Source organism: Bombyx mori, chromosome 24 (genome assembly GCF_030269925.1).
Source record: "Bombyx mori chromosome 24, ASM3026992v2".
NCBI lineage: Eukaryota > Metazoa > Arthropoda > Insecta > Lepidoptera > Bombycidae > Bombyx > Bombyx mori.
The window spans coordinates 7,810,906-7,826,457 of record NC_085130.1 but is presented as its reverse complement, the minus strand read 5'-3'; the positions used below and the strand labels follow the sequence as shown (position 1 = coordinate 7,826,457).

The following is a 15,552-nucleotide window of genomic DNA, read 5'->3' as shown; positions in this document are numbered from 1 at the left end:
TATCACCGACAAAAACATAAATATAATGGGGCTATATTGAAAACTAAATTTATTTCATAAAACCCTTCGATCAACGATCGAAGATAAAACCGTAACTTTAAGTTAATTTTTAAATAGATTATTGGCACTCTCAGTAGATTATGTGGCACCATCGAATTCATTTATGAGATAGCCACCTCAATATGATTTCTACATATCTATGATTTCTACATTTTATGAGCGTTGCTGACTTTTTGGCGGGAACGCGAGGAGTGAAGTTGTGTGATTTGTTTTATTTGGTCTATTTGTATTTCTTCAGGTTTAAATGTGTAATAACGGTGGTTTATTAACTATTTAATATCTGTGAAAGTGCGCAAATGTGGGGAAATGATAGAAAGTCGCTAGACGTAACTTCTCGGGATCCTCCAAAAATTCCACTGAAAAAATTTCAGCAAATGACCACCATTTTACTGAGATTATATTTTATCCCATATCATCTGATCTCATTTCATTTTATCCCAGTTGATTAGTGTCTCAAATTAAACATCTTCATTTCATTTCGTTTCACTCCACTCCATATTATCATTTTTCATAAAAATAAGAATATAAATTAAAATGTTATGATTTAAAGATCTTAGTTACCAGGTCGTAAAATCCATAAAAAAAGAGCATTGGTGGACTTTTTGGCGGGAACGCGAGTAGTGAAGTTGTGTGATTAGTTTTATTTTGTCTATTTAGTTTTCTTCCGGTTTAAATGTGTAATAACGGTGGTTTATTAACTATTTAGTATCTGTGAAAGTGCACATATGTGGGAAAATAAAACAAAGTCGCTGGACCTAACTTTTTGGGATACAACAAAAAGTCCACTGAAAAAGTCTCAGTAAATGACCACAATTTTACTGAGATTATATTCATCCCATATCATCTCATCTCATTTCATCCCAGTTGATTAATGTCTCAAATTAAACATCTTCATTTTATTTCATTTCACACCATGTTAACATTTTTCATAAAAATAAGAATATAAATTAAAATACGACATGGCCTAAAAGTTTTAGTTACCAGGTCATAAAATACCTTTAAAAAAAAAGAGCATTGGTATTACTTTAAATATTAGTGTATAATCTATGATTAGGTCGCGAAAAAAAGCGCGGGAAGCATAAAATTTGGCGGTCGTGTTTTTTATTTAAAAAATTTTTTAATTATCGTATAGTTGGATTAGGATAAGTTTGTACATATTTTTATATATATTTAATTTTTCTTTATTTAGTGTATTTAATTTCGTCGTCGGGTAAGTCTTTTTGACCTTGTTTCGTAAAATGGACCCCCCGGGAGATCCCGGGGGGACTCTTGCTTCTAATAGTTTTAATATTTTACAAGTAAATGACGAATGTGACTTATCGTCAGTGCCCGCAGTGGCGCATAATGTTGTTGTCGAGCATGACGATTCTACTGTAGATACCGATTACTCCGGACATCAAACATCTGTAAATCGCAAACGTGCATCTCGCAGAATTTGTAGACACTGCAATAGGAAAAGGAGCAAGTGTGACTCGAAAGGCAACACCGTCTGCCAGTGCCAATGTGAGGAAAGTGGTCCTAATAAAGCCTTAAAGATTAATAGCTCTGTTCATGATCCAGTGTCTACTAATATATTTCCTAATCATCCGACTCAAATGGAAAGTAATGATGTCACTCCTAGATTTATAGGAAGACATAAATATTGTGACTCGGATGCTGCCCCTTACGTCATTCATATTCAAAAACAAATACAGGCATCTAATGACAATACCATTTTGCACCCAATTTCTTTTGGCAAATTTTTGAAAAATTATTCTATTAAAAATATTGTTAATGGCAGTCTTAAGAGAATTGGTAGAAACAGGCTATCACTAACATTTGAAAATTTTAATGCGGCTAACAATTTCATGGATTTAGATATTTTAGAGAAGAATAAATATAGAGCATTCATTCCTACCTTTCAAGTTACTCGCATGGGTATCGTTAGAAATATTCCTACAGAATGGTCTGAAGAAGAAATAATTAATAATATCAGTGTTCCGTTAGGTTGCGGAAAAATCCTAAAAATTAGGAGATTAAGAAGAAAAATCACTGTAAATGATAATAAAACTTTTATTGACACAGAATCCGTGGTAATAACATTTGATGGACAGGTTTTACCTAAAAGAGTATATATGTGTTTTACATCATTACCAGTTGATTTATACATTTATCCTACAGTTCAATGTTTTAATTGCTGTAGATTCGGTCATGTTAGAGCTCAGTGTAGATCGAAACCGCGTTGTTTTAAATGTGGTCAAGATCATACAGGAGATTCTTGTAATGTAGAGGAGGAAAATGTTTCCTGTTGTCTTTGTAACGGCTTACACTTTGCTATAAATAAGAAATGTCCAGAATTTGAAAGACAAAGGGCCATAAAGCAGACAATGGCGAACAGTTGTGTGTCATACTTGGAAGCATGTAAACTTCATCCACCAGTGTATAAATCGTATGCTGATGTCCTTTCTTCAATTCCATCGGATCGTAAGAATCATTCAACGTTTCATGAATCTATTGCCCCCAGCCCAGTAATTGCCAGTAAAAGTCCATCGTCATATAAAAAAACAGTTGTTATGAAACCTCGATCTCCCTTTAAAGGTGATAAAGGTTTTGATCAAAGGGCCCATAGAAATCTTACAAGAGATTACGATGCTCCATCTCCTTCTAATGGCTGTGCTTTAAAATTTAATGAAAATTCCGAATCTCCTGTGGCTGAAATAATTATTGCTCTTATTAATTTACTTGCTCCTAATAACGCTACACCGTCCAACGCAGCTGATATCATAAGACAAATTTTAAACAAAACATACAATGGCTCCACAAATAAAAAAGATGATTCAGTGGAACTGTCGAAGTATTCTAAGTAAAAAGTCTGATCTCATTCACTTAATAAATAAACACTCTCCAATCATAGTTTCTTTACAGGAAACATGGTTGAAAAGTATATATCCTTTCAAAATCAAAGGATATACCTGTATCCGTGAAGATCGTATTGACGTGTACAGTGGTGTTGCTCTTCTTGTAAATAGTGTTCTTAGCTTTAAACTTGTAGATATACCTGATCATAGTTTTGGTTTATCCATTATTGCGGTCATTGTAAATAATATATGTATAGTTAGTGTATATATTCCCCACCCTTCTGTAGAGATTTACAAAGAGTTTATAACTATTATTTTGAATCTTCCTAGACCAATCATAATAATGGGTGATTTTAATGCTCACCATCAAACATGGGGAAGCTCAATATCTAATGAATTTGGAGATATAATTCTTGATTTTGTTAATGAACAGAATTTGTGTATTTTAAATTCCGGAAATCCAACTCGTAGAACTGGTCCTGATCAAATTGTTAGTGCTCCTGATATATCTATTTCCTCCCCATCTCTGGTGCCGTCTTTGACCTGGGAAACATTAAAATTAAGTTATGGAAGTGACCACTATCCTATTATTATTTCATTTTCACACAATAACATAGTAATTAAGGATCATTCTAAACATAAGTCTACAATAAAGTACAATCTATCTCAAGTAACAGATGAGGATTGGAAAACGTTTCAATCGCGTTTGGATATTAAACTTGCCAACTGTGAAAATATTAATAACTTAGATTCCGATGCACAAGCAAAAATTTTAGCTTCTGCTTTTATAGAAACAGCTGATGAAGTTTTCCCTTCTAAAAGCCCTTCTGGTATTTTTATTCCTTCTCCTCCTTGGTGGGACCGGGAGTGCACTCAGGCGGTAAAGGAGAGAAAGGCAGCCGAATTATTATATTTAGAAGAGACTATTACAGAAAATTTTGATATTCTAACAGAAAGCATCAATAGTACTCGAAATCTCTTATTAAAAAAGAAAAGAGAAGGTTTTAAAAAATTTTGTGCTTCGATTTGTCCTAATATCTCACCTTCTGAAGTATGGAACCAAATAAGAAGATTTAGATCTGCATATAAAGAAAATACAGTCAAAGACTTGCCTTATGATCTGGCTGACAAGTTTCTTGATAAATTAGCTCCCCCTTATGTTCCAGAAGAATGTTTAGTTCTTATTCCGTCTGTCCTTCCTTTCTCATGTTCAGATCCAGTTTCAGATTTTGATTTACCTTTCTCATTTAATGAACTGAAGGGGGTAATCTCGAATCTTAAGGACTCTGCTCCAGGTGATGATAAGATTCCTTATTCTTTCTTTGCCCATTTGAGTGATTCTAGTCTCACATATTACCTCAACCTTATAAATTCTATGTTCATTACATGTGTTATCCCAGAGTCATGGAAAAAACAAATTATTTTACCCATTCTCAAACCGGGTAAATCTTCATCAGATGTATTGTCATACAGACCCATAGCTCTCTCATCTGTAATGTTGAAAATTTTAGAACATTTAATTAAAATTAGATTAGAATGGTTTGTGGAAAGTAACAGTTTACTCAGTGACAGTCAAAACGGATTTAGAAGGGGTAAAAGCACAATGGACAATCTTGCTATCTTTATAGTGGATATTTTGGTAGCTTTCTCAAACACTGAATCTATTGTAGCTGGATTTCTGGATATTTCCGCTGCATATGATAATGTACATATTCCTACACTCCTTTACAAATTACAGAAAATAAGGGTTCCTGTTAGACTAGCTAACTTGATTATTACTATAATGTCAAATCGAACTATCATTTTAAACTCTACCTCCTCAGATTCACAACAATCTAGAACTTTATGGAGAGGTCTCCCTCAAGGATCTGTGTTAAGTCCAATTTTATACAATATATACACTTGTGATTTGGAAGAGACCCTTGGAAATCAAGTAAGAATTCTTCAATATGCTGATGACCTCCTTATGTACACCTGCAATAAAGACATACATAAGGCTTGCTTATCCCTTAGGAATTCATTTCTAACTCTTAAATCTTGGTTAGATAATAATGGACTTTCCCTTTCTGCCTCCAAAAGTTCTATTGTTGTATTCTCTAGAAAACGTTCTCTTCCTCCAATTAATATATTGTATGAGAATGAATTAATTTCTGTAAATAGTCATGTTAAATTTTTAGGTTTAATTTTAGATTCAAAATTGAATGGAATTCAACATTGTAATTACATTACAAACAAGTGTTTGAGTAATATGAATATCTTACGTTCTCTTGCTGGTGTATGGTGGGGTGCCCACCCATTCAATTTAAAACTTTTATATAATGCCATAGTAAGATCAGTTTTAGATTATGGTACTTTTTTACTTCAACCAGGGGATGTGAATGCTTTCAAAAAACTAGACTCTATACAGTCTAAATCACTCAGAATTATCACTGGAGCCATGAAATCTAGTCCTGTTACAGCATTACAGGTAGAATGTGTTGATCCTCCTCTTCATTTGAGACGTCAATATTTATCTGATAAATTCGTTTTCAAATCCCTACAAATTCAAAATAATCACATTATTACCAAACTTAAAACTTTAAATGAACTCATAGAATCCTCTTCATTTTGGAAACATAAACAGTTACCATGTTTAATAATTAGCTACAGAAAATATTTGTCTATTCAAACTCCAACTCATCACTCTCATATTTTCCCTCTATTTTGTGTAAACTATATGGCATTGATTTTAAAACCGGATATTCATCTTGACATGGGTGTTTCTAAGTATCAACCCCAACCAAATACTAACTTTAATTTTGTAATAGACCAAGATTGGAATGATTATAACCATATATATACAGATGCTTCCAAACACCCTCAAGGTTGTGTTGGTGTAGGAGTCTATCATTCGCAATCAAAAATAGTTGAAAAGATAAAATTACCATCTGAAACATCAGTGTTCACTGGTGAATGTTTTGGAATATACAAGGCCATAGAATACATTTTGATATTCAAACTAAAGAAAACTTTAATACTAACCGATTCAAAGAGTGCTTTACAGGCTCTTGCAAAATTTCCTTTTAAATCTCAACCGATTTACCCTATTCTCTTAGACTGTAGAAACCTGTTAATGAAATGTATGGATCAAAATCTTATAGTATCATTTGTATGGATACCTAGCCATTGCGGAATTAAAGGAAATGAAATAGTTGATAGAATTGCAAACGAGGCTATCAATTGTGGTGATATTTATTATTTCAAAAATTATAGTCATGATTTAGTTAGTCTCCCTAAAACATATTTGAATAATGCTTGGAGTGCACAGTGGTATAATGGCGTTAAAGCAAAATATTACCGAAGGGTACAACCAACCATTCCTTCCAAACCATGGTTCTACAAATATAATTTTAAACGCCACGAGACTTCCAGTTTGATACGGATGAGATTAGGCCACACGTGTAGTCCGGCACATCTAGCGACGATCGGAGTGCTGGATAGCAGTAAGTGTGAATGCGGTGCGGACATTGGCGATTTAAATCACATTATTCTTTCATGTCCCCTTTTTGATCATTCACTTCTTTATAGTTCTTTATCATCACTTAGTATTCCTTTTCCTATATCTGTACCTTATTTATTACATACAGTAGACCCAGTTATTTATAAAATTATTATCTTGTTCCTCAACAGTTTTAACCTAAAATTATAATTATATATATTATTTATTCTTCCTAATTATATTAATCCTAATCCAATTTTCCTGCCTAAACCTTATCTAACTTATATTTTCTGATTTGATTTTTGCTTCCTAACCTTTATTTTGAAAGTGGCAAATAACACTTGGTGTTGGGTCCAAAAAGAAAAAAAAAAAAAAAAAATCTATGATTACTCTTTTATCTGGCTTGGCAACATCGGCCATTTGAAATGGTCTCATTTCCGGAAGAGGTAGCGCGGCGGCATAGCTCCGCTAGCGTTTTTAAGTTTAATAACTTTAAAGTTGTACCTGGGTAGTTCTAAAGTAGATAAGTTAATTGTGAATTGATGTGAATTGGTTTTACTCTAAGAATGGGCAAACCTGGTAAGTTAATACTTTTTTAATAATATTGTCCGTTAATACCACGTGTGGTTACCGCGTGTACTCGTCCTCGCGTTATGCAGTTTAAGAATGAAATTGTGTAATTTACAAGTTTTCCAAGTACCAATACTGAAATATATCCTGAAAATAAGTTTTAAAAGACCAAAAAACACTATAGAAGAAACTTTTCGAAAATTGCCACTTATTTTCATTCAGATGTAGTAAACTACGCATTAATGTAATTTTTTTAACCATTAGTTATGAATTTTAATAAACAAATTTTAACCAAATTGACCTGGTAACTAAACTGTTACCAATACAAATGCCAGTCTTTTGAGGTTATACGTTCGGCACCACGTTGCGCCGATGCCCGATAATTACAAAGTGTATGTAATTATTTTTTGTCTAGAATTTAATGGCGGTCGCGGAGGAGGCGGCGGTCGCGGCGGTTTCCGTGGAGGTCGCGGCGGTGGCGGAGGCCGAGGTGGCTTCGGTGGCGGCCGTGGAGGCGGCGGTGGCGGCAAGTTCGAGAAGAGAGGCGGAGGCGGGGGCCGTGGCTTCGGAGGTAGAGGTGGTGGAGGTAAGATATTACTTCGATAACCTACTAAAGTGACACCACCACGTGTCAAACATAATTAATTCCCATGAGAGTAAATAATAGTAAAGTGAAATAGATTTTGCTCAATATAATAAGTACCTTTTCGTTATAAAAATAACTTAATGTATATTTTAATATCTAGTTATTTTGATAAAGAAAAGGTGAGCTACTACAAATGCCTATAATAAATTTAGTAAACCATTTAGTTTTCTATTCACATTTATTTCACTAATCAATATGATGATCAAACGGTCCCTCTAATCTCGACCTATTCGTGAAGACTATGATACCACATACCCACTTCTGATTGAACAGCCACTGTGATTTATTACAAAATGTTATGGTAATATTTTATTGAGGAGTTGGTTTGTTTTAGGCCGTGGTCGTGGTCGTGGTGGTCCCCCGAGCAGGGGAGGCTTCAAAGGCGGAAAACAAGTCATAATTGAACCACACAGGTTTGTATTAGTTGATTAAAAATATTGATGCAAATTCATGAAGAGATTCCTTCAAATAACTCTTCTCTTGCTACAACATCATACTAATTTACAAGTAAAATATTTATAATTGAGAGAAAATATTTCAATTATACTCTAGTTGTTATTGGCATACTTATTGCAATTGTCTTTTTTGATCTTGGGCATCTATGTGGTTACTCGTTTGGTAATAGCTATAACATATGTGAAACTTGATATAACTGGAACCCAAGGATAGTTGGCTGAACATATATGCCTTCAAGTGACTTTTCTACATTACATCGTAATACTAATTTATAAGTAATATACGTATAATTGAGAGAAAATATTTCAATTATACTCTAGTTGTTATCGGCATGCTTATTACAATTGTCTTTTTTTATTATGGGTATCTACATGGTTACTCATTTTGTAATAGCTATAACATATACGGAACCTGAATTAATTGGAACTCATATTGACAGTTGGCAGAATATATTTAAACCACTTGTTTAGCATAAGATCAATTGATCAAAAGAGGATCTACAATACAGATTAAAAGGGTTGTTATAATAAGAATTTTTTTAAATGATGTTTACAAACAATAACTTTCGTTCTTCTGAAAGCGAACGCTTGAAGCTAAATTTTGTTTCTGATTATTTATCCTTGGTCAATCGCAACTGACATTAAAAAAAACTTTGTTCAAAGTTTTGGTTTTTTTTTTAGGCATCCAGGAGTATTCATAGCTAGGGGCAAAGAAGATGCGTTGGTCACTAAAAATCTAGTGCCAGGATCAGAAGTTTATGGTGAAAAGAGAATATCAGTTGAGGTTAGTAAAAATAAGTAGAGTTTGTTATACTGAATTGGGTGTAGTATAAAGATCTGTAACAAATTTCATCCAGTTTAAATTTACGTATGTTGTTTGAATGAACTTTTCAATGCAAAGAAACCATTTCATAATAGTTTTGATTGACTGTAGTACCATTTAACACAATTATATTTCAATAGCTTTCATGTTTGACAATTGATGGCTTAGTAATCTGATTTCATGAAATGATAAATCCATGATTAATCTGTATTTTTCAATGCTTTGTGTAAAGAGTATTCATTAACTTTGCATCATTACATTACATTCAAATGATGATTATGGTCCCTCTAATCTAGACCTATCCATGAAGACTATGTCCACATACCCACTACTGATTGATACAAAAAATACTAAAATATGTTTTGTCTTACCAAAGGAACTCCACTAACCGCTCTGGGCAATTTCAGAACGAAGGTGATAAGGTGGAGTACAGAGTCTGGAATCCGTTCAGATCGAAATTGGCAGCTGCAATTATGGGTGGAGTGGATGCTATACACATGGCCCCTGGGTCAAGAGTTTTGTATCTCGGAGCTGCCAGTGGAACAACAGTCAGTCATGTCTCGGATGTTGTGGGACCAGTAAGTTTAAATACGTCACGAAGTTTTTTTTTTATTACTTAGATGGGTGGACGAGCTCACAGCCCACCCGGTGTTAAGTGGTTACTGGAGCGCATATACATCTACAACGTAAATGCGCCACCCACCTTGAGGTATAAGTTCTAAGGTCTCTAGTATTGTTACAACGGCTGCCCCGCCCTTCAAACCGAAACGCATTACTACTTCACTGCTGAAATAGGCAGGGCGGTGCTACCTACCCGTGCGGACTCACAAGACTTCCTAACACCAGTAGAGTTGTTAAGTAAATGTATTTTGGTAGTTTATATAAGCCCAATTACATTGTAATCCTGCCTAATTTGTCTGAAGGTAATATCTCAATAAATTGCCTATGAAATAGTTTAGTGCTAATAAAATTAATTTGATCTTTTGAAATTCAAATTATGATGAAAATGCATCTGCAGACCTATTCGTGAAGACTAGACTATTCACTACCCACTAAGCTGAATATTTAATATATTCTAGAACTTTTTGGAATTGAAGACAAAGTATATCTAATAATCATTTTTATTTTTTACACAGGAAGGTCTCGTTTATGCTGTCGAGTTCTCTCACAGATCCGGCAGAGATTTAATAAATGTTGCCAAGAAGAGAACCAATATTATACCTATTATAGAAGATGCTAGACATCCATTAAAATACAGGTATGGATTTTTGATCATTTCAATTTTTTTAAAGATATTCATTATTGAAAATAATTTTTAGCTTGATGAATCTAACAAACTAAATATTTCATGTTGAAACTCATTTGAACTCTCTCTCTGATGTAGATTTCAGAAAAAAAAATGTTTCATCACATTTCAAAGTTTCTTAAATATTTATTTTGTATTTTTATAGAATGTTAGTTGGCATGGTGGACACAATATTCGCTGATGTCGCGCAACCCGACCAAGCTAGGATTGTCAGTTTGAATGCACAGCATTTTTTGAAGAATGGTGGACATTTTGTTATCTCAATTAAGGTATGTAATATAATTATATTTTAAGTTACTTTTACAGTTTAATGCCATGTTTTTTTTTTTCTATTTTATTCTATCAGCCCACAGACTCTAATCTCTGTTTTGTGTCAGCGCAATCTTAATCAGTAGTACATGACATGACTGTCTGAGAATCCTCATGAAAATCATTTGTTCATAGTTTGCGTAACATTTTGATATGAATGCTATGAAAAAATAATCAATGAATTACTTCACGAACTTGCCCATATACAAATGCGTATTTGTACATCAAATACCATTTCAATCTTGGAACTTCATACTTAAATACTATGCTATATAAATATATTCTTAAATATCAGTTAGTGTTAAATGCTAAAGTGATGACAACAAATTGCTAAATTTTTCATGTTGAAAATTGAACTCTCTCACTGATACACGAAAGATAGAACTCCCATTAATAAAACAATGGTTTTAACAATTCTAACCTGAAATATTTTTACAGGCATCCTGTATAGACTCAACTGCCCAGCCCGAAGCCGTATTCGCAGCGGAAGTAAAGAAATTACAGGCGGACAAATTAAAACCACAAGAACAGTTGACATTGGAGCCCTACGAAAGAGATCACGCTGTTGTCGTTGGAGTCTTCAGACCACCGCCTAAGAAATAATTGTTTTGTAAATATAGTTTGGTAGTTAATTATTGTTAAGATTAGTGTGAAGTAATAATGCTTCAACTCTGGGTAAAACTAATTTTAATATACGACTTGTATCAGTTGTATTCAAGGATTTTAACTGAAAATGAAACCATTTTGCAAATTGGCTGAATCTGAATAATGCATAAATAAAAACAAGCTACATTTTGCCTGGAAAGTAAATTGTTACTAGGAGTTAAAAGTTATGTTTATCTAATTCACAGACTAAGTAATGAAGGTATAGATGATACTTATCAGAAACATTGCATTTACTTTTTTTTTAAACAGCTTGATTAAGATTACTTATTTTTTCTTCAGATTCATGCTCTAGATATATTTTTAGATAAGTTATTGAAAGAAATCTTGTAATAAGAATCTGAACTCTCCAAAAGAAAGTTCAAAACAAAATTAATCAAACCATTGTTTTAATGAGTGATATACCCATTCGGATGTATGGGTAAAAAATGAAAGTTTTGCAGCAGGAATAATGTTCATACCTCCGTTTCGTATTCCTTAGTTTAATGAAGTATGTGCCTAGTTAAGTTTTAGCACAATTTGACAATCCATACAGTTAGGAACTGAATGTATTTATGCAAAAGAATAGTGAAGATGCTGCCCTCGATCGCGTTTAGTTTGCGCACGCAAACGCTGAGGTTAGACGTGACCATGGACATCTCTTAGTCTTGCTTGAATCATTATTAATGTTTATTAAAATGGTGCATAATTTGGTGAAGGACGCACGTTATATAGTAAAATTTTAAAAATATAAATATAAATTTAATTCTTTAAAAATAAAAATCTGAAAACGTCATACCCATAATCTAACATAGCAACATATGTAAATTTAATTGTAAATTGTACATGTACCTTAAATTGGGGTGAATAGGGGTTGAGAGGTGAATAGTTTATGTACAGGCTTGTAGGGTTGCCTACATAGTGATTTTTTAAATTTGTAGGCAAGAATCTGGTTTATTCGTGATGTTTTTGTTTAGAACTTTTATTTAATTACTAGCTGACCTGGCAGACTTCGTAATGCCTCAATCGATAAATAAAAGACCTAAGCTTTTATATAAAATAAACTTAAAACAAACAAAAGGAATCTGTTTGATGGGGGGGACACATCAAAGGGTGTAACAAAATTGTTATTTTTATTTAATTCCGAGCATTTTTATCTACCTTTTAAACCTTCTCTGGACTTCCACAAATAATTCAAGACCAAAATTAGCCAAATCGGTCCAGCCGTTCCCGAGTTTTAGCGAGTCTCGAACAGCAATTCATTTTTATATATATAGATTAATGCAGTGTTATTTCATTGCTTGGCAAATATTTATATTATCAGTTACGTATTATTTTCTAATTTTAGATATGCCTAGCGTTTGCGTATCAAAGAGTGCAAAGCCTTATAAGAGATATGATCCCTTAATATTAAAAACAGCAATAGAAGCCTATGAAATTGGGAATAGGTCCTTAGTTGAAATAGCTAAGCAATTTAATATAAGTAAGTCTGTTTTGCACAGACATGTAACAAGAACAATGAAATCTCAAGGTGGACACAAAAAAAGATTACATAATAAATATTAATATTTTTTCAGAGTGGGGATATCCACTTGATTCTTATGACTTACTCATAATAATAATGGGACTTTTGGATCGAGTTCGCATAAAAATAAAGAGATTTACTGATAACTTACCTGGTGTGAATTATATTGAGACTTAAAGCGTCATTTATTTATATATTTTTATTTTATTGTCAATTCATTGTCGATTGCACCCATTGAGGTGACATCTGCCATGTGCTTTTGTCAGTTTTTCAATGTTTTGTATTGATGATCACTTTGTTGGTGGAACTAAATAAATCAATTAAAACAAAGTAGTGCCAGCCCTAGCAAATTTCTTTATTTATAATGATTAATTTCATCCCCATTAACCCAACTAGTCCGCTGAATAGGGATATCTATTTTTTCATATATTTAGTTTTAAATTGGATAACAAAGACACCACCAAGATTGGATCATTTTGATCCTGATACAGAATTTTATACATCAACCACTACTTTTCACCGCGTTTTGCATGATAATTATATACCTAAGTACCTATTTAACATTAGCGGCGGTGTCGTCCACCCTCATAGAAGTTTCTCATCTGTATGGATTGTAAAACTGCTCTTAGTGTGTAAGATGCAAGACGTACTTGTTAAATGTATGTTGATATTTTTGTAAGCGAATGAAATATATGACGGTGCGACTGATGTTTGTGTTTTATTGGTAACAATACGCTATTGTTGGTTGTACACAGTGACTGCCATAAGTTGTTTAAATTTTTTATAAACTGAGGGTGCCTGTCCAGGGACGTCTTTAAACTAGGATGGGGCCCTTGGGCACACAAGAATTTGAGGCCCTTTTGGAAAGTAAAAAAAGCTAATTATAATAACATTTTTTTACTGAGTATGACCATTTTTCATCAAATACAGTATGGTATAATATGTCATTAATGATATTAGAATGCTGCTGGTTTTTTTGGTTACGATTTCGATAACGGTTTCTTTCGGGATTTCTGTTGAACAAAATCTATTATAGGCATAGTATATGCCTTGTAAATACTTTCTGATTACTGATTTGTGAAAAAAGTGTAATGTGCCCGACAAAAATGTTTTGAGAGTAAACGTGTGAGAGAAATTGTCGGGTCTTTCGGGGCCCTGGGCACGAGCCCCGTGTGCCCTTATGGTAAAGACGGTATTGTGCCTGTCCACCGGAGCGGAGAAACAGAAATATGTATTAAGCAATAAGATTGCACAAAATCAAACTCATAAGAATACAAAATGATTTTGTGCAATCTTATCTAATATCTTAATATTTTTCCGTTTCTCCGATCCGGTGGACAGACCGCCTAAGATTTGTGGTAGGGTATACCACCTCTGCTTATTTCTGTCGTGAAGCAGCAATGCGAATTAGTTTAAAGAGCAGAGCAGTCTTACTGTAAAAACTAAGATCTTGGTGTGTGGCGGTATTTACGTTGTATAGTACATCAATATATGGGCTCCAGTAACCACTTAACGCCAGGTAGGCCGTGCTCTCGTGATAGGGAATGTTGTGTATAATCGAAACTACCTCTTCACTATTTATATATTTTTAAACTACATATGTGTAGAGAAGTACATAAATACTTTTTTTGAAAAACGCTCATTAACTATAATATAGTATATTACTGCCATCTACAGGAGTAATGACAAACTAATAACAAGCCATCTAGTGGCTGACGCCCGTAAACAGAATGTGTTTATGAGAAACTACCTTAGCTCGCTTTCTAAGGCCAGTCGTACACGGACTACTTCAAGGAGTTGAGACGGACTGCTTGAAGTCGCGACCGCGCGGTGAACTATGCTCATTCATTTGCTGTCGTAGTTGTACACACGAATGCTCGCGAGCGGTCGCGAAGGATACAGAGAAACAGCCTACCTTATTTTTTATTGCCTAGATTGGTGGACGAGCTAACTGCCCACATGGTGTTAAGTGGTTACTAGAACCCATAGACATCCACAACGTAAACGCGCCACCCACCTTGAGATATGAGTTCTAAGGTCTCAGTATAGTTACAACGGCTGCCCCACCCTTCGAACCGAAACGCATTACTGCTTTACGGCAGAAATAGGCGGGGTGGTGGTACCTACCTGTGCGGACTCACAAGAGGTCCTACCACCAGTAAAAAAGCTTGCTTTGTCCTCTCCCTCTCTCTCCACGGTCGAGTGGTTCGCCAGAAGTTCTATCTATGTTCTCTCTCCTAAATTGTATCTTTTCTCTCTAGCCGTAACGAATCTGTCGCGAGTTAAATTTTACTCTCGACGCGCTTAAAGAAGTTTCACTTCAAAAACACGATGACCTCCATGATGGATCAACGCCAAGGCCCACCACTTGGAAATTGCTTTGAGACAAGATCGCGGTCTCATTAGTAGTCACATCCATAGATACACTATATTTAAGAATTACATGTCAGCTGTCGCCGACCGATCGCTGAGGTGGGTCGCCCCGCGGGTCCGCCCTAATTTATGTGTCTTATCTATGGATGCCACCAGTGCGAGCAAAATATGAGCAACAATCCCAATTTAGAAGAGTTTGCTTTCAAAATCATTCTATCAATGTGAATATTTTCACGTCTGGTACGATCCGCAGGATAACCCAAAATAATATTAAGGTCTATCGTTGACAATTTAAACACTTAGTAGTATTAAACTGCTCTTTTTATCAAATTATTTTGGAATGAGCTCCCCTCCACGGCGTTTCCCGAGCGTATGACATGTCCTTCAAACGAGGCTTGTGAAGAGTACTTGACGGTAGGCAGCGGCTTGGCTCTGCCCCTGGCATTGCTGATGTCCATGGGCGACAGTAACCGCTTACCATCAAGTGGGCCGTGTGCTCGTGTGTCTGCAAAGGCAATAAAAAAAACG

At 34.5% G+C, this 15,552-nt stretch overlaps 1 protein-coding gene across 1 annotated transcript; it reads left to right on the top strand.

Moving 5' to 3' along the window:
- Window positions 1-6,757: 6,757 nt before the first annotated feature.
- LOC101742289 (rRNA 2'-O-methyltransferase fibrillarin) lies at window positions 6,758-13,359 on the top strand. Its single transcript, XM_004923101.5, has 8 exons — window positions 6,758-6,954; window positions 7,361-7,531; window positions 7,926-8,004; window positions 8,728-8,830; window positions 9,277-9,447; window positions 10,006-10,127; window positions 10,321-10,444; window positions 10,923-13,359. The coding sequence occupies exons 1-8, from the start codon at window positions 6,942-6,944 to the stop codon at window positions 11,085-11,087; spliced, it is 948 nt and encodes a 315-aa protein (XP_004923158.1). The 5' UTR covers window positions 6,758-6,941; the 3' UTR covers window positions 11,088-13,359.
- Window positions 13,360-15,552: the final 2,193 nt, after the last annotated feature.

Bases quoted from the DNA above. Each gene is read 5' to 3' on its own strand.
- LOC101742289 (XM_004923101.5), top strand. The intron at 8,831-9,276 runs GTTAGTAAAAAT...GGGCAATTTCAG, and splicing joins AAAAGAGAATATCAGTTGAG to AACGAAGGTGATAAGGTGGA. The intron at 9,448-10,005 runs GTAAGTTTAAAT...TTTTTTACACAG, and splicing joins TCTCGGATGTTGTGGGACCA to GAAGGTCTCGTTTATGCTGT.